Below are 22,645 nucleotides of genomic sequence, written 5' to 3' on the forward strand. Positions count from 1 at the left end.
GATAGATGATGTAGGGATACTGGAATGATGTATGCTGTGAGGATGGATGCTGTAAGGACAGATGCTGTAGGGATACTGGAATGATGGATGTTGTGGGGATGGAGGCTATAAGAATCGATGATGTAGGGGTGGCTGCTATGGAGATGGATAATGTCGGGACTGATGTTTTAGTAAATTATACAATAGGACGAGTTGTGGCCCAGTTTCTGAACCCTGCCATGAAATACTATCATATAGTTGTTAAATAGCAATAATCATACCCAGGTCACACAGCCAAACTAATGGTGAAGCCGAAAGTGGCCAGACAGAGCTACATGGCCCTCGGGATTCTATCTGACGCAATTATATAAGGTTGGGGATGTTGCTCTTCTTTCTCCAACTCTTGACTCACATAACAAGTTAAGACATATAGAATCCGTCTCCCACGCCTCTCATAACTATTATGGTTAGCAAGAAATTGACTTATTATTAACCTCCGGATCTTCTGTTTGTGTTTTCCCTCAAGATTATGCATTTCAAAATTCCAGAAGTTTTTCTCTGAGAATCTCACAGACAGTGGCATCCAAAGTGGGGAAGCAGGTGAGTTGTCACTAGTGGGTTCAGCCAGAACTGTGCTGACTTCGTGGCTCTCCCATGGTCCCTGAGGAAGGGAATCAGCTATGGGCAGGTATCTGTTCTGCGAACCACCATTCTCGTGAACCACAGTGTCTCATGTGAAACAGGTGCCTGTGAGCATTCTTCTATGTGTGAGGAGTGGATCCATGCTCTGCATACAACATGCATGTGGCACAATAAAGACAAACACACCGGTGACATTAGGTAGCCTTTGGAGGAGTCTACACAGAACATTCAGGCACCAGCAGCTGGATTTTTGTCCCTTTGGGACTTAGCCAGTCATGATTGACATTCAGCTTGACACTTATTCCAAAGGCCTTTTCTGCGATGGGAGTATAAATCAGAGTAGGGAGAAGGCCCACTGAGCTAGGTGAGGACAGTGGGAAGACAGCTGTTTTCGTCCTACCTTTTGTTATGCTGGAGGATGAACCTAGACCCTCATATGTGCTGGGCATGCACTCTACCACTAAGCCTACTCCAAAGTCAGCCCCTTAAAGAGCTGTTTGGGGTTAAACCCCACAGAACAGCTGCCTGAAGTCAGACACACCTCTTTTTCAAGGGAAAGCTAGCAATTTCTTCTCATCTGCCAACTCTACTGGATCTAGAGAAGCAGTTTGATTCCTTTTCATGATGAGGAGAAAGAACACCGGGATTGATTAGTGATGTCTGCCTTGTAATGGCCATCTTTGAAGTTGAGATTGCTATCCAGTGAAGGAACATGCTGGTTCTATAATTCTGTTCCTTCCTATAATCACTCCACATATATGGGCTTTTTTTTCCTAACCCAGCATAACCACACTGCTTGAGGTCATCCAAAAAGATCTGAAACACAAACTCTGTTTCTGAAATCCAACATAAAACAATATTGTAAGCTGGTGAATGACAATTTCAGGAAGGAGAGATAGGTACCCCAAGTCACACCGTCCAACTAATGGCAAAGCCAAGAAACAGCAAAAGGCCTTCTAGATCATGTCTGGTTTAGAACAATTGTCCCTTTCACCAGCCCCTCCCCCAGCTCTCTGCTAACAGTAAGAGCTGACTCATGCAGAGTCCTCCCACCCCCCCTCACGCCTCACCTTGGCCTGGCATCCTTGAATTATTCACCTGCCCTCCTGTCAAGATCTCCTCCTAATCATCTATGAGAGACATAGGTCAGATGCCCACACACAAAGCATCCCACAGTTAGCAAAGGGCTTCCTTCACAGTGCCATTTTACTTCCGTATGAAGCCCCCTAAGAGAGTCCACTCTAGAGGGTTCCTAAAGTCCCTTCTGAGCTATTTCCAAGCCCTCGAGTCAGAGAGCAGCTTACACGGCTTGGAAATCTACAACTTCGTCAGCAACCCTCAGAACACCGATATCATTGCCATACCATTGCTCACGGAGTCCCCCTCAAAGCGAGCAGGCGCTGGGCCCATACTACACTAAGGCCTGGGAAGCCCCGTTATCTACCGAGTAACTACGGCCATTAGGAGGAGCTGATGCATCCTCAGGTGGTAGTGTTCCTAACTATGACTCAGCATCATTTTCTCTCCCCAGATGTGATTCTAGAATGCCTTGGCTACAAGTGGGAACTCCACCACCCGCAGATTTTTCAGTCCGAGACCTTGGCCAAGCTCTACCTGACAGCCCTGATACAGAACACAAAAGGCCCCACAAAGCACCTGGAAAAGATTCTGAAAGGTAACCTCCCAGGGGACCTGTGACGAGAGCGGCAGATCCCCTCAGGATTGAGAGAACTTGGTCGTTGATTGGCACACGGTTGTCTTCATTAACGTTAAATCATACTCTACTGTGTGAGCTCATCATGTGTCCAGACTGCCCCCTCAGCTATGAAGTGAGCGATAGCTCTTGTTGTATGAGTTTGGAACTTAGAGGAGGTAATAGGTGTGGGGGTTCTAGAATAATACCTGGCATGGAGCAAGTATTCAGTACATCTCCATTAATATCTTTGTAACAAACAAGTCTTATCCAGCCATGTAAAACACGGAGCCTACCTCCTCCTTAGAGGAGACAAGATGGGCTATGTTGACTCTCCCAAAAAAATGTTCTGGAAGGAAATCACAGTTCTGAAATCTGACTTGTTCGCCCTGTTCGTGCTGGTTAGAGGTTTATGTGTGCGTTTTTCCTTCTGTTCCCTTCCCTGCTGTTCTGTTTTTCTTTTTCTCAACTTGTCACCTTCCAAAAAGAATTTAGGTCACTTCTTTTATTCTCTCTTCTTTGCACCCCAACCACCTTGGCCCTCCTCTTTCCTAGTCCATATGTCTTCAGCGGTTACAGCACCAGCTTCTTCGGGCACCAGCCTGACTATCCTCCAGACTGGCTCATAAGCAGGTGAACTGGAAAATCCATGGTCCCCAAAGCTAGCCAGCATGCTGGTCAGAGCGGGATTGCATCCTCAGGCTGTGGAAGCAATGCCTTGCTGTTCTGCAGCCGGCCAGGCAGCCAGAGTCACCCAGTGGCCCTCCCTGAGCCTGGAGTACACTCTCCTACATGCTCACACCCATTTGACCAAACAGCATCTGAACCAGCATGGAGCCAGATCTGTAAGCAGCTTCTGCATCCCCACAGAAGCATGAAAACCCGAGTCCCTTCTTGTGATGTCTTTCTGTTCCTGAGCATTAGTATTTGCCTCACATTTTCTACAACAGGGCTGCACTCCTCTACCTTCCCAGAGCTCAGCTCAGGACACTGACTGAGCCCTGGATGGAGACTCCGATGTCTTGGAGGGGAATTCCATTGGAAAGTAAGGGAGCCTGCGGTGGGGAAGAGGGCAGCGCTCATGTTATTTTTCATGGGTCCAGAACTGTGTCACTAAAGACTAGGTCCCGCCCCTCTATCCCAACACCCCTGCTAGTCACAAGGTCTAGCTGCAGATCTCAGAAACGGTATAGTAATGAGAACTCCCTGTCCATGATTGTCGCTGCTCTCCTCATAACCACCCACACCGAGAAGTGCCAGGACGTGCCTTTCCAGGATGTCCCATGGAACTGCCACCACCTTCTCGATGCCTTTAGAAATAAGCAGGGCCTCTGTCCCAAGGTTGAACACTGATCTCACAATCATTGCTTGGGTCCTGTGGGGAATGTCTGTGCACTATTCTGGAGCTGGCACAGATAAGGCTTCAGGAAAAGTTCTGGAGAGCCGAACTCTGTAGGTTCCGTGGGACTCATCCTCTTTCCACCTCACACTGATGAACCACTGAACTAAGAGCTCGTGACGATTGTTTAGGATGACACCCAAAGAAACGGTCTCTTCTACTAAGCGCACTCCAACCTGGTCTGATTTCCACAGACCTCAGGAGCAGGGTTAGTTTCCTATCTGTCTGGGTGTTGGCGACCTAACCTGGAGGGAAGATTGAGCCTGTGTGTCTGGCTCGCACTCCGGCTTAGCTGGTACTGTCCCTTCCTTCAAGAAACATAGGCTGTTGTGATTATACCAGGCAGCTAGCGGGATAGAAAAACACCCCAAAATAATGATAAAACATGGTAAGCAGCATGAACCGTCATAATACTAGCCAACCCCTCCTGTGTGTCTCCTGTGTGCAAGGCATTTGTGTGTAATGTCTTTCGCTTTTTGCAATGGGGGGAGTAATTGGTAAGAACATGCATCAGGAGACCATGCAATCAGGCTAAGAGGAAAGTGAGTCAGAGTTAGGTAAAAACCTGGCACTTAGAGGGTACAGAGGTAGGCAAGGATGGTGCCTAGTGGGTACTTCACAAGTAGTGGGTACTTCCTGAATGTCAGAGGGTCGTGAGGGGATGCTGAGAAAAAGGGACTTTTGTTGACACATTTTTCTGCAGCTCCACTTCCTCTTTGGCTCCCACCTCATGCGATCTTGAGCTCTGTGGTGCTAGGATCTATTCATTTTGTCTGTTCAGCTAATATTGACTTAGAGCCAGTGTGTGAAGAACCATGGCACATCCTGGGGATGGTGTGGCTGGTGAACCGTCAATGTATCTGCCCAATAAGTGTAAGATTAGATCCATGGTGCAACAGCAGGTTGTGGTAAATTGGTCTTCGGAGAAGAAACAGCTATATAGTTGGAATAACAGTGCTGTCTTCCCTATGGGGTCAGCCAGGGAAGGTTTCTCTGAGAAGGGGACCTGTGTGTAGGCCCCTAGGGAAGGAGAAAGACAGGGAGGGAGTGCTTCATTATTCAGGTCAAACTCAGACCGGTAAGTTTAGGACCTAGGGAGAAGTTGGAAGCCAGGAAGCTCCTGGGATCATAGGTGAAGCTCTGGCCTCTGTGCGGAGGGGAAGGGATGATCTTGGAAACCCCCCCCCCCTGAGAGCCTCAGTTTAGAACAGCCCCAAGTACATGGACTAGCTAATGGTGAATTAGCTGGCCCCATCCCTTCACCCAGAACTCTTGGGTGGCAGGGGGCAGAGCCTCAAGAGCCACTATACGGGGCTTGTTAGATGGCTCAGCAGGAGCACCAAGTCCAACAATTAGAGTTTGCTCTGGGACCCACATGGTGGAAGAAGAGAGCTGGCCTACACATGTGCCCCAGATATAAGGGTATAATAACATTTCTGGGAATTTTGTTTGTTTGAGACAAGGTTTTTCTGTGTAAACAGTCCTGACTGTCCTGGAACTCACTTTGAAGACTAGGCTGGCCTTGAACTCACAGAGATCCACCTGCCTCTGCCTCCCAAGAGCTGAGATTAAAGGCTTGTGCCACCACCACCTGACGTAATAATACTTTTTACAAAGAAGAGAGCCGCCATGTGGCTGCCACAGCCCCCTACTCAGCCTTCAGCAAGTGGTCCCACTTGCTACTGGCTCTGCCCATGAAGCCCAGGCACCAAAACCAATGGCTGTGGCCTGCTTTGCCTTCAAATTGCTCACGGCCTAGATGGGGGGTAAATGGAAGAAGGACAGAGGGAGGGGCACAGAGCAAGACGTTGTATGCACACCCAGCAGAGCGATGCAGAACTCAGTCACCCGTTCTATGGATGCTAATATTATTTGGGGGGAGGGGGCTGGGAGAGAGTGACAGAGGAACCTCTGTGCCGCTCAGCAGCTACTTGGGAGTCTCAAACTGTTTCTAAATAAGTAGGTACCTCTAAAAGGCATCCACCAAACAATCGAACTAAAAATACAAATGACAAGTGCCAGGACCCAAGCTATGTGCACGGTGATGGGGCCTCATTCTCCATCTTCACACTACATTTTCTTCACTAGCTCAGGCACCTGAGAAGGTCAAAGAAAGGTCTCCCGTAAAGAAGATCATCATTTCCTTGAAGATCAATGACCCGGCAGTCACCAGAGTTGGTAAGGTGACCCGTCTTCACATTCTGAGAAGGCCACTGTACGGTCCTCCCAGAGACAAAAATGAACAGCAAAACACAGCAAACATTTGATGCATGCTCCTTCTCAAGACTACTGAGCAGGGACTGGAGGGATGGCTCGGTCAGCAATGAGCCTGCTGCATAAGCGCAAGGACCCAAGTTCAGGTCTCCACACACAAGTAAAAGCCAGAAGCAGCTGTGTGGTGGTGGCGCACGCCTTTAATCCCAGCACTCAGGAGGCAGAGGCAGGTGGATCTCTGTGAGTTCGAGACCAGCCTGGTCTACAAGAGCTAGTTCCAGGACAGGCTCCAAAGCCACAGAGAAACCCTGTCTCAAAAAACCAAAAAAAAAAAAAAAAAAGCCAGAAACAAGCACATCTGTAGCCCAAGTCCTGGGTGGGGTCAGGGAGGCAGACATAGGTGAGCCCTGATCAGTGGCCAGCCCGCTGAGCCAAAATAATGAGATTCAGTGAGAGACATGGCCTCAAAATAGGGTGAAGAGTGATTGACAAGACACCTGACACCAACCCCTGACTTTTACACACACACAAACACACACACACACACACAGAGAGAGAGACAGAGAGAGAGACAGAGACAGAGACAGAGAGAGAAAGAGACAGTGCTGAGAAAGAAGGACCAAGAAGGCTGGGATACTAGGAAACACAGGAAATCAGAAAGATCAATGTGGTCACTAGTCAGGGGACAAGATACAGGAAGGGAAAGATGTTCAGGCTTCTCAGACCTGGGGGAAACTACCTTACTGAACTCCTACCTGTAGGGTATAGGGACATCCATGGGCCTACCATTTTCCCAAACAGCACTTGATGTATCCACCACCACATACACACACACACACACACACACACACACACACACACACACACACACACACACTGGTCCCCATTGGCTGGCTTCCAGCAGCAGTAGAAGGCTCCTGCAGAGTGTTTAACCTTTCCCCCAGGATTCCCAATCAGTCATCTGTGTGAGCACGGCTTACAGGACACGCTGTGATGACACAGGTCTGTAGGTATGTAGGTCAGGGAGCACTGCAGATAGTGCCCTGGAGCACTGACATAGTCCTCATAGTACACTACATCAGCATAGCAATCCTGTTTTTAGGAGGCCATGTTGTATTTAAAGGAGGCCGGGTCCATCTGACCTCTTGCCAGGCAGTCTGGTTTCTAAATCACTAAGTTACCCTGGCTCTACCCAGAATGGCCTGGCCTCTTCTGAAGTTCTCAGACTCCAAGGGAAACCCATCACTCAGCTCCATATCGGGGATCTAGAGAAGAAAAAGTCCACCTGCCTGTATGTAGCATTCTTCACAGAGTCAAGTCTGGGTGACATGCTAGCCTTGGGGTTACCTGACACGCAAACCCTGAAGACAGGCTCAGAGGAAAATCTGCCTTCCTCACCTTCATCCTCGGCTTCCCTAGGAGGCTGCAGGTCTAGGGGGTCATCTGCCTAGGTAGTCTGCACCCAAGTCTGCACTCACCGCTCCTCCAAACACCTCCACCCTGCAGCAGTAATGAGACTCCCAGATGGGCACACAAATCCCACACTAACGGCTCCCCCTCTGCCGCTGCCTCCCCAGCCTTCGCCCTGGCCCTGAAGAACCTCTACATGAACGAGGTGGAGATGAACGTGGACAACGTGCTGGGCGTGCTGGCTTCCGCTCACATCCTCCAGTTCAACCGCCTATTTAAAAAGTAAGGATGGCAGGAGGGGCAGGCTGTGCAATCTGGGAGTATTCTTTGCGGCTCATTTCATGAGATGGTCCTCTTCCTTGGAGTTCCCTTTGTACCAAGCATGACTTAGAACCCAGAAAGGGGCATCGACACTGATGTATTAAGTGTTCATGACATCCCCCATTATGTTTGTGCATGTCAGTCAAGTGATTCTTGATTCCCGGGAATAAATTACAAGTGGGGAGATCCTATCATGGGAAGAGATTTTGCAGGTATGCAAAGTGACTTCCTTCAAACCCTGCTCTCTTATCGCTTTTACCGGAGTTCATCTGGGAATTAAAACCTTTCCCCATTAAGGACACACACTCCTAAGCTGTCTTCCTGACTTCTTCCTGTCCTCAGACCTCTCACTTCCGATAAAACCTTGTTTTATTCTTGAAAATATTTTTTAATTGTGAAGAACGTTGCACATAGTCATGGTAAATTTTTTTTGAAGGGGAAAAATGCAAAGATCGGGCCAGGGAGAAGCCCGGATGGTACAGGCACGTGCCACAGCCTGGTGACCTGAATTTAATCACCAAGACGGACATGGTGGAAGTGGAGGACTAACTCCCTCAAGTTGTCCTCTGACCCCCACGTGAGCACGGGGGCATGCATATTCCTTTCTCCCCCACAAAGTCGATGAATGTAATTTAAAATTTGTTTGTATGAATGGAAAGATGAGGATCAGATGTGGCATATCCCAGCATCCACTTTGGGGCATAGACTTCTCCCCTGGGCTGCTGATTGGTCTGGCTGCCAAGTAGGTGAGCTCATGGAGCCAGAAGAGGACCAGGAGAATAAAGATCCATGTGAAGGCTTCTGCATCCTGAAGTCACCTGGGTCCTGGAGCCTGTATCCCATGAGAGCCTGAGAGCACGTCTCAGTACTTCTGCCTTGAGTGACGTAACCCAACAGGGCTTGGACACCAGCCCACAGTTATCAAAGAGCTCTTTCTGCAGACTTGAGAGCAGCTGTGTGAATAAGCAGTGAAGACCAGTTTAGTTCTGCAGTGAGCTGCCCATTCACAATGTGCCTCAGTAGTTTGTATCATAGACTGTAAATCCTCATGCCCTAACCGCTGCCTGGGATTTGCTGAGGGCTAGGGGACAGTGGCCTCAAAGCCTGGAGATGGTATGTTGGCCATGGTCAGACATGATTCTCGGCTTTCTGTATCTCCCTATCGCTCTCCCCCGACACTCCCCAGGCAGCCCTGAGAGCTGGCAGTGTTCCTGATCTAGCTGTCCTAGTGAGGAGGCTGGGGCCGGAGAGACACAAACTTGCTTCCAAGTAGAGCAGCAAGGACCTCAGACCTGCTGTTCTTCACCACACTATCCCACCTGGCTTGGGCGAGGGAGCCGTGTTGTCACTTCTAGGGCCCTAGTTGGGGGTTGGGGTGGGAGGGTCGCTAATTCTGCCCTCATTCATGCCCCTGCTCCTCCCAGAACTGTTTCTTGGGCTTCTCCGGGATGCCAAGGAAGCAGAAAAGGACCAATGGGCAAGCAGTTGCACTTGCAAGCCTATAGCTCAAAAATCCCCACAACACAGGAAATGAGTCAAGCAGGGTGGAGTGAAGTCAGCAGCTCACAAATGTTACTTACCCAGGCTGGGTAGGATTGACTTCAAGGACAATTTGTGCCTGTGACCAGCACTCCTCTGAAATCTCCCTTTTAACTTATCTCCAAGTTCTCCTGTGTGTTGACACCTATGAAAGGGTACCTGCACCAGGTGGAAATTCCTGTGTGGGATTTGTCCTTCTTGACTGTCCTGTTCCTTCTCCAAGTTGCAGGGATGTATACCTTCTGAATCCATTTGGCCCCGAAGACAGGCCTGGAGTGGACTTGCGTGGCTGTCTAATTCCCTATGCAACTGTGATGCAATTCGGTCCAGAGACCTAGGTGGTCTGCCTGGCTCATTTAACCTCCCCAAGCCCCAGTGAGTTTTTGCTTTGGGCTGTAGCTGACAAGTTCATATTGTATAGCCTAGGCTGGCCTTGAACTAGCAAATCCTCCAGCCTCAGCCTCCTGAGTGCTTGGATTACAAGGATGTACCATAGCTCCTTGACAAATGCCAGTTAGTATAAGTGAATGAATATCCCACCCAAGCCAAGAGAAGACACCAGCTGCCCTGGAGAGGACAGAGACAGGCTTTCTCCTGGGGAATCTGGAAGGATTTCACTTATTAATTTTAGAGGCCACACATTCAGATTCAATGCTACCTATGTTTCTGAGCCATCACCCCATTCCCGGGGTACCAGAGGAAGCCTCAGGTCGGGTTCTCCAACTGCAGCTTCTCAGAGCCTTACTGGGGATTCAGATTCCACGAGCCAAGGATTCTTTAGGGGCTCAGAGGTCAGGGATAACCTGCAGGGAGACACTGAGAGGGTCCTGGGGTCTGAGAAAGTCCTCCAGTACGTTCTTACGGCCAGACTTGCGGGGCCATGTAGTTGTTCCTCATGGGGGGGGGGGAGGCCCCTGAAGTCAGAATTAGTTGGTGTGGTGTTTTGCAGTTATCTGAGGAAGCTGGCCTTGACTCTGCAGGCAGTGATGGATGGGAGGGTCAGACTTTGCCTGAAACTTCCCATCCTCCTTATGACGTAGCTGATACCCACTTTAGCTCAGCCTAGTCCCGTGGTTCTGAACCTTCCGAATGCTGCAACCTTTTAATACAGCCCCTCATATTGCGGTGACCCCCAGCTATAATATTACCTTGTTGCTACCTCATAACTGTAATTTGCCACTGTTATGAATCATAATGTAAATATCCAATACTCGAGATCTGTGACACCCGGGGGTCTCCACCCACAGGTTGAGAACCGCCGGCCTCACTGATTAGTGTGACACCTGTGGAAGCACAGCTCGCTTACTTGGATTGTTCCTGAGCAGCTATTTCCCAGGCTCACGTACGGGGAGGGTGGCTTTCCTCTTGAAGCGGGCCTCTAGCCCTTCAGGCTCCACCCACCACCATCCTAACTCTGACACTTGGAAGCTCTGTGTGAGCATTAGTGTCATGTTCCTGCCTCCTCCACGGATGAGCCAAGAGGAGCAGGTCCTCTGTTCTCCTGCCTCCTCCCCTGCTTTGGTCTGCGTGTCAGAACAGGAAGAACTGTAGCCATAACGAGCCAAGTCTCTTGACCCGCTCATGAGCCTGGGCACGTGAGGCCTGCCCCAGGTTCTTCAGATGACTCCAGAGAGTTTAGCATTCTAGGCTGGAGGTCAGGTCGGGCCTGCCGCACAGCTGAGCCTGTGTTCGAGAAGCTGATGGTGCAACTGATAGGGGTGGGTTAGTCATGAGCGTGGTGCGCATGAGTACACATGCATGCATGCATACATGCTCACGAAGGAGGACAACGGTGCCCCCGGGTCACTCTTACGGCATGGTGACTTCAGGCACCAGATGAGACGCTGCAGCTTACCCCGGCTGAGGTCCTGGTTTATGAGCAATCACCCTGCTAGCTGCTTGGGTCTGAATCACACACTCTGGAGGTCTTTCGCGGATGGGATCTGTGCACACATGTATCACCTAGTGATGCTGCACAGGCTCTCGCACTGATGTCTGCGCTGGTGCCTGGACTGGGATCATAGCTGAGTTGCTGTCACAAGACAACTCAGGGTAGCTGGAGCAGAACAGGAAGGAAAAGGTGAACCCGGAGTTAGGGTGGTCCCGGGTCATAGAGGATCTCAGAGGTCCCATCCGCAACTTCCTCCACTTGAGTTAGTCAGCAGAGTGGGGGACCGGAAGCATGAAGAATAGCTAAGCAGAAACCCTCTGCAGTGTGGGTTTAGCGCTGGGGGCACTGTGAGAGGTTGGTACTGAGGTGGAGCTGAGAGGAAGAGAGGACCTGAGCTAGGTTCAGGGAGAAAAGAAGCCCAAGAATCACGAAGATGAGAACTGATGGTTTTGCAATCTTAGGAACCAGGAGTGTTAAAACAGAAGGCAGGGAATTCTAATAGGCCCCAGCAGAAATGAAGATATTCTAAAAAGACATTTGTGCCTCTCAGTCTGTCAGACTACAGAAACAATGGACTTCAAAGAAAAGAAAATTTCCCCAAAGAATCTCATGCCAAAAAAAGAACAAGGTGCCAGCTGTTGGGGTGAGGGGATCTTGTATCCCAGAAAAAGGTCCCACACAGTCCTGAGAACTTGGGATGAGCCTAAAGCCCAGGCAGTGATGTATCCGTGGTGGGCAGAGCCTCCCAGTTAAACTTTAATGTCACATCGGGACCCCAAAGACAGACTTGGGGTGGTATGGCTCACTGTATCTCGTCTCTCTTTCCCAATGTGCCCACAGAGATAAACAATAAATTTAATTATTAGCAGAAGACATCTCCTTTTTCTGCCCTCTACTTTTAATTTGGCTCTTTTAGTTGGCTTCTTGAGGCTGGGTGGCTGCACCTGGCTCGGGACTCAGGCTGTGATCCTACTGTAGGCCTAGAATCAACTCAGCACAGGGTTCTCCTGTCCTCACGCCCAGCCCTGAGGGGACAAGTCTCCTGGAAGTAGCGAGGTCATCCTAGAACACAAGGTGGAGGGCAATCCGGTCATGGCCAGGCAGTTTACTCATTTGCTGGCTATTTCTTACCTCTTCCTAGCAAAGGCTCTAAAGTCAGTACATGAAATAAAAACAACCGGACTCCTTAATTTGCCTTCATATTTTTTTAGGGAGAAAGAAAAACAAAGACAGATAAACTGAAACTTGTCTACCACAGCATAGGTGCGCCACACGCTCAGCTCTGAACGTCCTAGCCACTAAGGCAACTCCAGGAGTGACCTGGAGTTAAAATTGCCTATCAATCTAGAGAAAGAAGTCAGCTCAGAGAGGTGCGGCCACTGTGGGCATCTTCAGGGTTCTCGGTGATTGCTAAAGAGAAAATGAACGGCGACTCTCTGTTCTTTTTCACGTTGGCAAAGGTGCCACAGCAAAATAGACGTCACGAAAGCCGTTCTCTGGAGGCATGGGCTGGGGAGCCCCCTGCTCACTGACCAACTCTGGCTTCACGGATGGATATGTTTAGACTATGTGGTGCCAGTGAGACGGCTCAGAGTGAAAAGACACACGCCACCAAACCCCAGAACCTGAGTTTGAACCCCAGGAACCCCCAAGATGGAAGGAGGGAACTGACTTCTGCAGGTTGTCCTCGGAATCCCAAACACGTGCCTTGGCCTTCACACACCTGTTCACTCAGACACAGAAACATCATCGATAAATGCAAGTCCCGGATTAGACTTTAGGTGGATCCCGGCTGGTTTTACTCCAACCACAGGGTGTTAATGAGCCCCAATGATGCCCTGCGAGCTGCGGCTGCTTGCCCTCTGTGCCCTCTATGGTAAGGTGAATGTGCCTCATGCCTGAAAGCGACCTAACATCAGATAAAACGGTTACGGGACAGATACTTCTGAGATGCCACCTTCTACCTCCAGCTCACTTCGGTTTCACCCTTCCCTCTCTCTGCACGTCAGTTCTGTCATCCCTGTTTTGCCTTTCTGATCGGCACTTGCTCCTACCACCCCCCTTCGCACGTGTTTCTTCTCTCTCTCAGAATACCGGCCACTTAATCCCGGCCCCGACCACTTCTTTGTCCTGCTGTTTCAGATTCTAAATTCCACTCTTTCTGTTTCGATCACTACTCTGATTAAAGCACAACCAGATTCCCTCTTTCCTGCATTCCCATGGTACCTTGTGCTTTAGCCTTATTAGCCCTAGGGTGTCCAACCTTTGGACATGGAGACACCATGTCATCTACGAATGTGTTGAGCTGTAGTTTGGACATATGCATTCTAACCCCTAGACAATTATAACAGCATGATAATCTGTTCAAGTGTGTACTTAATAAATGGCATGTGTCTTCCCATTGGCCATTAGCTATGTTCCTTGTACACCAAAGTCCTGGGCCAGTATCAGGCACACAGTGCGTGATCAGTAGATAGAATTTTGGTTGAAGAATCGGTCAGTGGAAATCAGGCCTGGTTATGAGAAGGAACTGAGATATTTATCAGAAAGGTACTGTTGGAATCTGTTTGTGGACAGGAGAGAATAATATTTGAGGCTATCTAGCAGTGTGTTGGGAAGAAAATGCCTTGGGTAGGAGGGCATCCAGAGGCTATCTTGGCAAAGCTTCTCTGGCTCCAGGCCATGGAGCTACTTTCTGCAAACAAGGCTGCTCACTTGTCGTCTGAAGAGTCTGAGCTCCTTCTGGCCTCACTCCCTCCCTTAGCCGGGAGCTCTTAGAACAGGCCTCAAATTCCTAAAATAAGGCTTCCTTCCCTTCCCGGTGAGAGGTCTCTGCCGCCACCCTTGAGCTGACCTAAAGTCTCTGCCCGTCCTCCTCTGACAGCACATGGGGCTGTCAGTACCAACAGTTCTCTCTCCACAGGTGTGTCACCATGATGTTGAACAGACTCATGCCGAGCACCATCAAGAACTTCTATTTGGCCGGCTGCAAGGTGAGGATGGCGGGGTGGGGGTATACGGGCCCTGGGATGCCAGAACTTTCAGAGCACCCGAGCCCTGGATGTCATCCATGAGGCCTAACTCCAACATGGCTACTCAAAAGCACCAACTCAAGAGTAGAAATACTTAACTTTCGAAAGGGAAGGAAGGAAGGAAGGAAGGAAGGAAGGAAGGAAGGAAGGAAGGAAGGAAGGAAGGAAGGAAGGAAGGAAGAAGGAAGGAAATTAAAGATGTGTGAGCAAGAAAATAGCTTGAAAAGCCTTAATCTTGGGATTCAAGAACAGTTTCTAGCATGATCTTTTCACCAAGACAGCAAATACCTTCTAGAACACAGCCGAGACCATGAGTTCTTATCCCACCTAGGTCCAATCAGTCACTGTTGGGAACAGTAATGCAATGCAGCTCTCGTTATCTGAGGGCAGTGGACATGATGAGCAAGCAAACTGCTCAGGGCACTAACTGCTGAAGGCCAGTGCTGATTCCCAAGCCTTCCCTCCTCATTTCAATCCCCTGCCTCTCATCTACCGCTCACTGACAAGTGGCACACCGTGGGATTTCAGGGCAACAGTTACCCACAGCCAGCATGTCATGATGCTATATCTAAGAAATATACCAGTGTCTGTCAAAGAACCACCTAGTTCTCAGTCACTCCATACACAGCACTAGAAAGTCACTCTTGGTAACATCCTTGTGTTCTGGCTGCCATTTCTCAGCAGGTCTTTAGCCCAGAAAAACCCATGTCCTCAGGACATGCAAGGTCTGCCAAGACCTTCTCAACCCATGTCCTCAGGACATGCAAGGTCTACCAAGATCCTTTCAAGATCCCTGGTTCTAGGAGCCCTTTTCACATTTCCTTTTTTCCCTCTCTCATTTTTATCAGCTCTTTGACAATTTTTTACAGTGTATATTAACCATATTCACCCCATCCTCCATCTTCTCCCACATCCTTTCCTTTTCCCTAACCACCAAAATTAGTGTCCTCTGTTAGCTTGCTTAAAATCCACTGAGTACAGTTTGTGCTGTCCTTACGCTATTGGACACTGGTTGACTTACCAGGGCTCACAGATTTAAAAAGTCTCTCTCCCAGCAGCTATCAACAGCCAATAGCTTCTAGGGTGGGCTTGGTGCCCACCTCCCCTCCAGGTCCTGTCTTTTCATTCTTGCTTCTAGAATGCATGCCGGAGTGGCCTCTGAACTCCACATGGGTTAGGCTTCTCCAGACTTGCAGTGGGGTCACTGAAGGCAGCCCAGGGTCTTCAGCACACAAGCCTCTGCTCAGGCAGTCTGAACAGTAGCTGGACCAGTTACTTAAAAAGGCACCTTGGAACCTCAGTTTCTCCATAGGTGCCATAGGGATAACTGGAAACTGACCTCACAAGGGAGTGGTTTAAATCGATGGAGTTCAATCCTCTGATGGTTGTGACCACGCTCCACCACCCTACCCCTCCACACTCCCAACCTTCCCCCACTCCTACCCCGGTCCCTACTCCAGTAGTTTGTATGGAAACGGGGCACATCTGCACGCAGTGTCGCTGCAAGCCAGCAGAGGGGGCTGGGAACCAAGCATGTTTTTTCCAGCGTCTTCCTATTTTGCTTCCTCAGTACAGGGAAGAGCAGCTCACCATAGCCTGCGAGAAGTGGCTGGAGATGAACTTGGTACCTCTAGTGGGGACACAGATCCACCTCCGGCACATCCCCCAGCATCTGCTTCACAAGGTGCTGAAGTCCCCCAGGTCAGAGCTGGTGTACAGCCCGCAGGATGGGGGTGGGGAGAAGCAGGCGCTGTGGGGGACAAGGAGCCGTCCCCAGTCATGGCCAGACCCACATCTCTGTGGACTTGCCATTTAGTTCCCAGTTCTCCGCTCTTCTGAATTACCAGACCTTGGATGGGAGCCAAAACTCAGGGCATTACATGTGGAGTCAGGTTCTTTATGCTCCCTAGGTAAGGACCTGCTGATGTCAGCTGTCTCCTTATCTGACTAGGTCAGAAAAGCAAAAGACTATTGCTAAAATTATTTTTTTAAAAAAGAGGAAGAAACCCGACAACATTCACGTTTTATTATGGAAAATAAAGAAAGGCAGAAAAAGAAAAGAAAAACTTCTCACTCCAAACAAGATTTCATGTCTAGTCCCTTACTCCTTTACTGAAGCCTAAATATCCAACTGCCTGTTTGGCCTCTCTGTCAGAGCTAAATACCCGCAACTTTCAGAGCCCCCTGCCCTTGCTGCTCACCTCTCTCCTAGGACAATGTCCTCAGAACACATGAGAACCTTGGGATTCCTCTGGATACTATTTTGATTTCACCATGACCATGAGGTCAATTGTTTCCAAACTGAGTACTCCACAGTGCCTGTGCCAAGGCCAAGCCTCCATCATCTCTCATGGCCCATGGCAGGGCCGGCTAATGATACACCTACCCCCAGTGTTGATCTCGCTTCTGGCTTTGATCTCTACCTGGTTCTACCATCCCACGGCCTGACACAGCCACACACACGGACCTTCCTCGGACTCTCTGCAGTGGTGTGGTCAGCCTGTGCACGCTCCCTTCCGCCTGAAATCCCTGTCCTGACCTGCCAAGCTCTGTCTCCTCCTTTCTCCAGCTGTTTAGGGAGCCGTGGACAGCTCTTAGCTTTTAGCTGATTCCTGATATTTTACCAACGTGCTCACCTTAGCTCCTGGCTTTCAGCGCAGATTTTTCTTCATCTCAGATTATTTCCTTACGTTATACTTCTAGAAAAGGAATTGCCAAGATGAACGGACTGCCTGTTTGGAATTCCTCTTTTAAAAAATATTTTATTTGAGAATTTTAATCTTCAGGAAAAACAAGAATAGTGCAAAGAACCCTGGCTTCTCAACTCGCAATAGTTCGCCTCTAACTACAGTCATCTTAAGCTGTGCACAGCCACCGTGAAAATGCACTGGGATGCCCCGAACTTCCCTGACCTTACAGCTACCACACAGCCACCACAGGGTGTCCATTGTTCACTGTGAGATCTCTTGGCTGACAGGGCTGCCATGCCAGTATGGTTGCCCAACACTGTGAGAAAGGGCCACACCATACTTACCACTCTCCGAGGAAAAGATCAAGATCTGAAGCTTGCTTTCTACTGAGTGTGGATGGCTTTATTCCACCACAGAGTAGAAAAACTCATCCAAACCCCTTTCACTCCCAGGTACACCCTTTGCCCGGAGTCACCCACCTTTGTGTTCTGTCCCTGTTCTGTTTGCCTCATTATTTACATATATGTGAATACACACACACACACACACACACACACACACACACACACACCTCTCTGAACTGGAGTAAGCTATGTACAAGTGCTCCTTCACCCCAAATGCCATTAGGGATGGTTTCCTAAGAAAGAGAATCTTTTTTAAAGATTTCTGTATTTTTGTATTATCTATCTCTATCTCTATCTCTATCTCTATCTCTATCTCTATCTCTATCTCTATCTCTATCTCTATCTCTATCTCTATCTCTATATCTATATCTATATCTATATCTATCTGGGTGTTTTTCATCTACATGTACATTTGCACACCAGAAGAGGGTGTTGTATCCCATGGGACTGCACTTATAGATGGTTGTGAGCCACCATGTGGGTACTGGGAATTGAACTCAGTGCCTCTGGAAGAGCAGCCAGTGCTCTTAACCTGTGAACTATCCCCACCCGTCTCCCAGCCCCAGGAAAGAGAATTTTAAAAACTTTAATAACAAGGAAACTTGCCATTGGCATGATACTTGGATATCACTGGCCTAGTGGCATTGCTTTCTCGCCCCTAATTCAAGGCTTAGTTTCAGACCAAATGTTAGGTTGCCAAGTATGCTGGTTAATTTTTATTGTCAACTTGACATGACCTAGAGTCGCCTGGGAACAGGGAACCTCAACTAAGGAACTGCACAGATTAGATGGGCCTGTGGCCACATCTGTGACAAATGTCTTGATTGATACGGGAGGGGCCAGCCTCTGTGGTACCATCCCCAAGCAAATGGACCTGGGCCATGTAAGAAAGCTATCTGGGCGTGAACCAGGGCATGGAAGTGAGAGAATGAGAGAGAAAAAGAGCAAGAGAGAGAGAGAGAGAGAGAGAGAGAGAGAGAGAGAGCGCCAATACGCTGTGCTCCTCCATGGGTTCTGCTCTTCATGCTTGAGCTCCTGTCCTAATTTGCCTCGCTGATGGACTGTGACCTAGAAGTGCCAACTGAAATAAACCCTTTCCTTCCCCGAGTTAGTTGCTTTTGGTAACAGTATTACATCACAGCCACAGAAAGGCAATGAGAACATCAGGTCTCTTTGGGACTCTTTTCAGATGGCTCTTGATGCTCACAGACAGTTTCTAAAGACATGCTCCCATTGGGTGACTTTCAGAGGTGGAGATCATATTCTATTTTAAAGGAATATTCGCAGTAAAATGAAAGAATGCAGATGTTTGTCATGTTTGTGTGGTAGAAAGTATCCCGCTCTTAGAAATCCTATGTCGAGGGGGCTCGGAGATGACTCCATGAGTAAAAGTGTCTTCTCTACAGCCAAGAGGATTTGAGTTCGGATCCCAGCACTGCTGACAAACTGAGCATGGTCCCATGCTCGCCCGCAACCCCAGTGTTGGGGAGCGGTAGAGATGAGGGGATCGCTAGGGCTAAAAGAAAAATGTGTCAGGGAGAGACACCGCCTCAAAGGATAAGGCATACAGTGGTGACAGGAGAGGATACCTGATGCACTTGGGTGGCCTCTGTTGGCCTCCGCGCGTGCGTGCGTGCGTGCGTGCATGCGTGCGTGCGTGTGTGTGTGTGTGTGTGTGTTGCTCCATGATGGATCATTAGCTTATTCCATAATTTAGATTTACCATGTGACACCCAATGCCCTCAAATGAACAGAGGAAGGAGGGCGGCAAGGTAGGGTTTGTTATCTAAGAAGATCCCAGAAGCCATTTCAGGAGCAGCAGGGCACCGGTGGGCCCCAGGCACTCTGCTCTAGTTCCCTCTGTTTTTCTCACTCTTGTACCCACCACCCTGCGTTCCACCTTCCAGCAGAGCAAAGGTCAGGACACGGAAGAATGTGTAAACATGGCGTCCTTAGACATGACATAACACCACCCATCCCTCCCTCGGGAGAGACTGAGCTGTCCCACACCGGTAACGTTTGACTGAAAAAGACGGGGAAAAATAACATCTGACCACAGCCAGAACATGGGTGATGGCACAGGCCTGACAGCATGCTCACCCGGCAGGAAAACAGTCCCAGAGCATGACGTGTCAAATGTCTAGACTCGCCAACCTGGCAGACGCCGAGTGGAAACTGGGTCCTGGCCTTCTGGCCCTGTGCTGGAGGCACCTGCACAGATAGATAGGCCAGGGCTTACTGCCTGAGGGTCTGCATCCCCGATTCACACAGCCTGAAGTGGACAGAGACTCAGCAGCCCAGACTCCTCACTTCCTCTCTCAAGCTGGTCTGGATCTCCAGCAGCCACGGGCTTCACGCAACCCCATGCTGGGAGAGTGGAGTCAGACGGATCCCAGAAGTCATCCAGTGGTCATCCAGTCTAGTGCAGTCGGTGAGGGCCAGGCCAGTGAGAGGCCCTCTCAGAAAATAGGTAGAGAGAGAGAGTGTTTGAGGAAAGAAAACACGTAATGTCAGTTTCTGGCCTCTGCACACACATGTATGTACATGAACAAGCGTATAAGCGCACACCTCAAAATAGATAGACAGACAGACAGACAAGTAAAGAAAAAAAAAGTAAATGTGACCAGACTAGAGGGTCTCTTGTCAGGGCATTTGCTGAGAAGGGTTGGCACCCCACTTCCCACATCTAACCCAGCAGGAACAGCTCCTCCAGTAACTAAACACCAGGTGCCCTTCCAGTGCCCCCAACCCTGACACTAAAGTCACTACCTCTTAGAGCAGAGCGCTGATAGAAAGTTCTGCTGGCTCCTGGGCCCACAGCCTGCCTCCAACATGACATCCTCTCCCACTCATCCTAGAAGTGAGGCCTCCCAGAAAGAGGTTGACCAGGCCTGGGATACATGTCCCGAGAAGTTGTGAGAGCCTAGAGCACACATGCGCACGCACACACAAATACACACACATACGGCCAGGGTTGGAGCATTCCTGGGCCCCACTCAGCTGACCTGCCAGATAACCACTATCACTTCACCCCCAGCCTGTGAGAAAGACACAAGAATCAATGGTCTTTTTCTCAGCAGAAGCCTCTACTTCTGGCCTGTCCAGAATTTCCTCTCTGAAAGTCCCTTCTCCTTGACCTCACCTCTTTTCAGTTTTACTTTCCATTTTGCAAACTATATACAAACATACACTGTTCTCCTGACCTCCTGGGCCTCCAGGCGAAGTTTGTTTGTCTAGAATGTGGTTCTCAGTTCATTTTCCTTGTAGAGATCACCACCAGGTGACCCTTGTTCTCCTGATTCTAATTTATGAAAACCTCATTCCAAGTTCTGTCTTCCTGGAAACCCCAAGGGCTATCCAGTTCCCAGCTACAGAAAAGGGTACCCTACAGCAGGGAGCCCAGTCGCTCCGTTTCCAAGATCCCCTGCTTCCTCTCTGTAAGCCAGGGAAGCTCAGAATCTCATGAGTTCCCTAAACAAAAGACACAGTGAGATGGTGTCTTAGCGGGTTAAAGGTGCTTGCTATGCAAGCCTGATGACCCGAGTTCCATCCCCAGACCCAAGTAAGAAGCTGGATGTGGTGGTGCACATCTGTAACCCCAGCACTCCTACTATGGGATGGATCGTGGAGACCTGAAAGCTCAAGGGCTAGCCTGGGCTACAGAGTACAGCCGAAACAAGGGATCTACTGCCTCAGCAAGATGAAGGTCAGAGCTGAGTACTGACAGCTATTCTCTGGCCTCGCATAGATCAGAACATATGTGCACTTATAATATTGTTTAAAGAAGAAAGACACCCCTGTCATCCTTGTCACACCTGTCCCACGCTATGTGTGTGATGCTGCACTGTCATACATGGAATTTCTGTAGCTGGTCCTTCTCTGGCAAACAGGAACAATGCTGACCAATTACTGAGCGTTGTCAAATACAGAACACTCTGAATGGGTCTCCAGAGGGCTCATCCCCACAGCAACCCAGTGTGCTGGGTCCTTTCACCAACAGTTTTCATCCCGTGAGATGGAGATTAAGGGAAATGAAGGATCAATCAAAGCCGTGTGCCCTGCTTCACCCCATGCAGCAGGTGAGCTGGATTTGAACCCAGGTCAGAATTCCCTCAAAGCCATGGCCGTCACCAGGTTCTAGTACACCTTTGAGACCCGTTATCTTACTGATTGATGGTCAAGACCAACAAGGATGCTGATCTTACTGCTTTTTATTGAAAATGTTAAAATTTTGTATTGTATTTATTTGGGTGTATGTACACATGGGCAAGCGTGCATGCATGTGTGCGTGCGCATGTCCTGGCACATGTGTTGAAGTCGGAAAGGAAGGAAGGAAGGAAGGAAGGAAGGAAGGAAGGAAGGAAGGAAGGAAGAAAGAAAGATTAGAATATCAGGTCAGGAGTGGTTAAAGACACATCTGTAATCCCAGCACTCAGAAGGCAGAAGCAAGTAGATCTCTGTGAGTTTGAAGCTAGCCTGGTCTACATAGTAAGCTCCAGGCCAGCCGAAAGTACATAGTCTCAAAAAAGCAAAACAAAACAAACAACAAAATATTACCAGCAAAGCAGTTCACCTCTTTTCCCCAGTGTGAGTCCATTTCTGAAAAGAAGGGAGTGACTGGGAGGTGCTTGTAGGTCCCTGATCATGCGAGTGAACTCTGTTTGCGTACTTGTACATCCACAAATAATGCCTTATGCTGCCTTCCAAAACAGCATCCTTACAGTGGTAAGGGGTACCACAACTTACTCACTGAGACGGGGCCATGCACTCCCTCCCAACCCCTGATGATTTATTTAATTAGATTTTCTAATTCTGCGTGCTGTGCAGGGTCCTATGGAACAAATCCACAACCATCTCTTTTCATTACTTTTCTAAAGGTCTTTCATTTTATTAGTTCTTTGCTATGACAAACAGAGCAGCAATGGATGTCCTTGTTTACAGCCTGTTCATGTGGGTGTGGCTTTCTCTATGGTCAGTGTTCAGAAAGGAGGTCTATTGTTTTATGTGCAGCATTTTCCTTGAAAAATAGAATAAGAAGTCAGTGTCTGGTGCATGACCATGATTTTCTCCTAAAGAATGCATTTCAATTACATTACAGTGGCTGCAAGCAAGTACCAGGGAACTTGCACAGTGCAAGGCAGGAGACTGAGTTCCATTGGCATTGAAGTCTCCAAAGCTCTTGTATGAATTAAAAGCGTGGGTGAATATTCTCCTCCTGGTTACTTCCTGCAAGAGCTAATGCAGCCATGTGACATGCAACTGACATTGAGACATCACTGTCATCTACAGTGTTCAAGTTTAAGGAGTGTGCAATGAAGTTACAAAAACGGGGGGGGGGGGAATCTCACAATGCTTTCAATACATTTATGATTTTTTTAAAGATTTATTTATTTATTATGAACACAGTGTTCAGCCTCCATGTATGCCTGCA

General features: G+C 49.0%; 1 protein-coding gene across 1 annotated transcript in view; it reads left to right on the plus strand.

Moving 5' to 3' along the window:
• The window catches only part of Btbd16 (BTB domain containing 16), a 49,909-nt gene that overhangs the window by 8,147 nt on the left and 19,117 nt on the right, over positions 1-22,645 (plus strand). The window contains exons 3-8 of the mRNA XM_005351375.2: positions 506-579; positions 2,153-2,296; positions 5,802-5,891; positions 7,505-7,619; positions 14,012-14,081; positions 15,691-15,821. Of these exons, the coding sequence (XP_005351432.1) occupies positions 506-579; positions 2,153-2,296; positions 5,802-5,891; positions 7,505-7,619; positions 14,012-14,081; positions 15,691-15,821 (624 nt within the window). The remainder of the gene's footprint in view (positions 1-505; positions 580-2,152; positions 2,297-5,801; positions 5,892-7,504; positions 7,620-14,011; positions 14,082-15,690; positions 15,822-22,645) is intronic.

The sequence above is a fragment of the Microtus ochrogaster genome, chromosome 8 (assembly GCF_000317375.1).
Source record: "Microtus ochrogaster isolate Prairie Vole_2 chromosome 8, MicOch1.0, whole genome shotgun sequence".
Taxonomy (NCBI): domain Eukaryota; kingdom Metazoa; phylum Chordata; class Mammalia; order Rodentia; family Cricetidae; genus Microtus; species Microtus ochrogaster.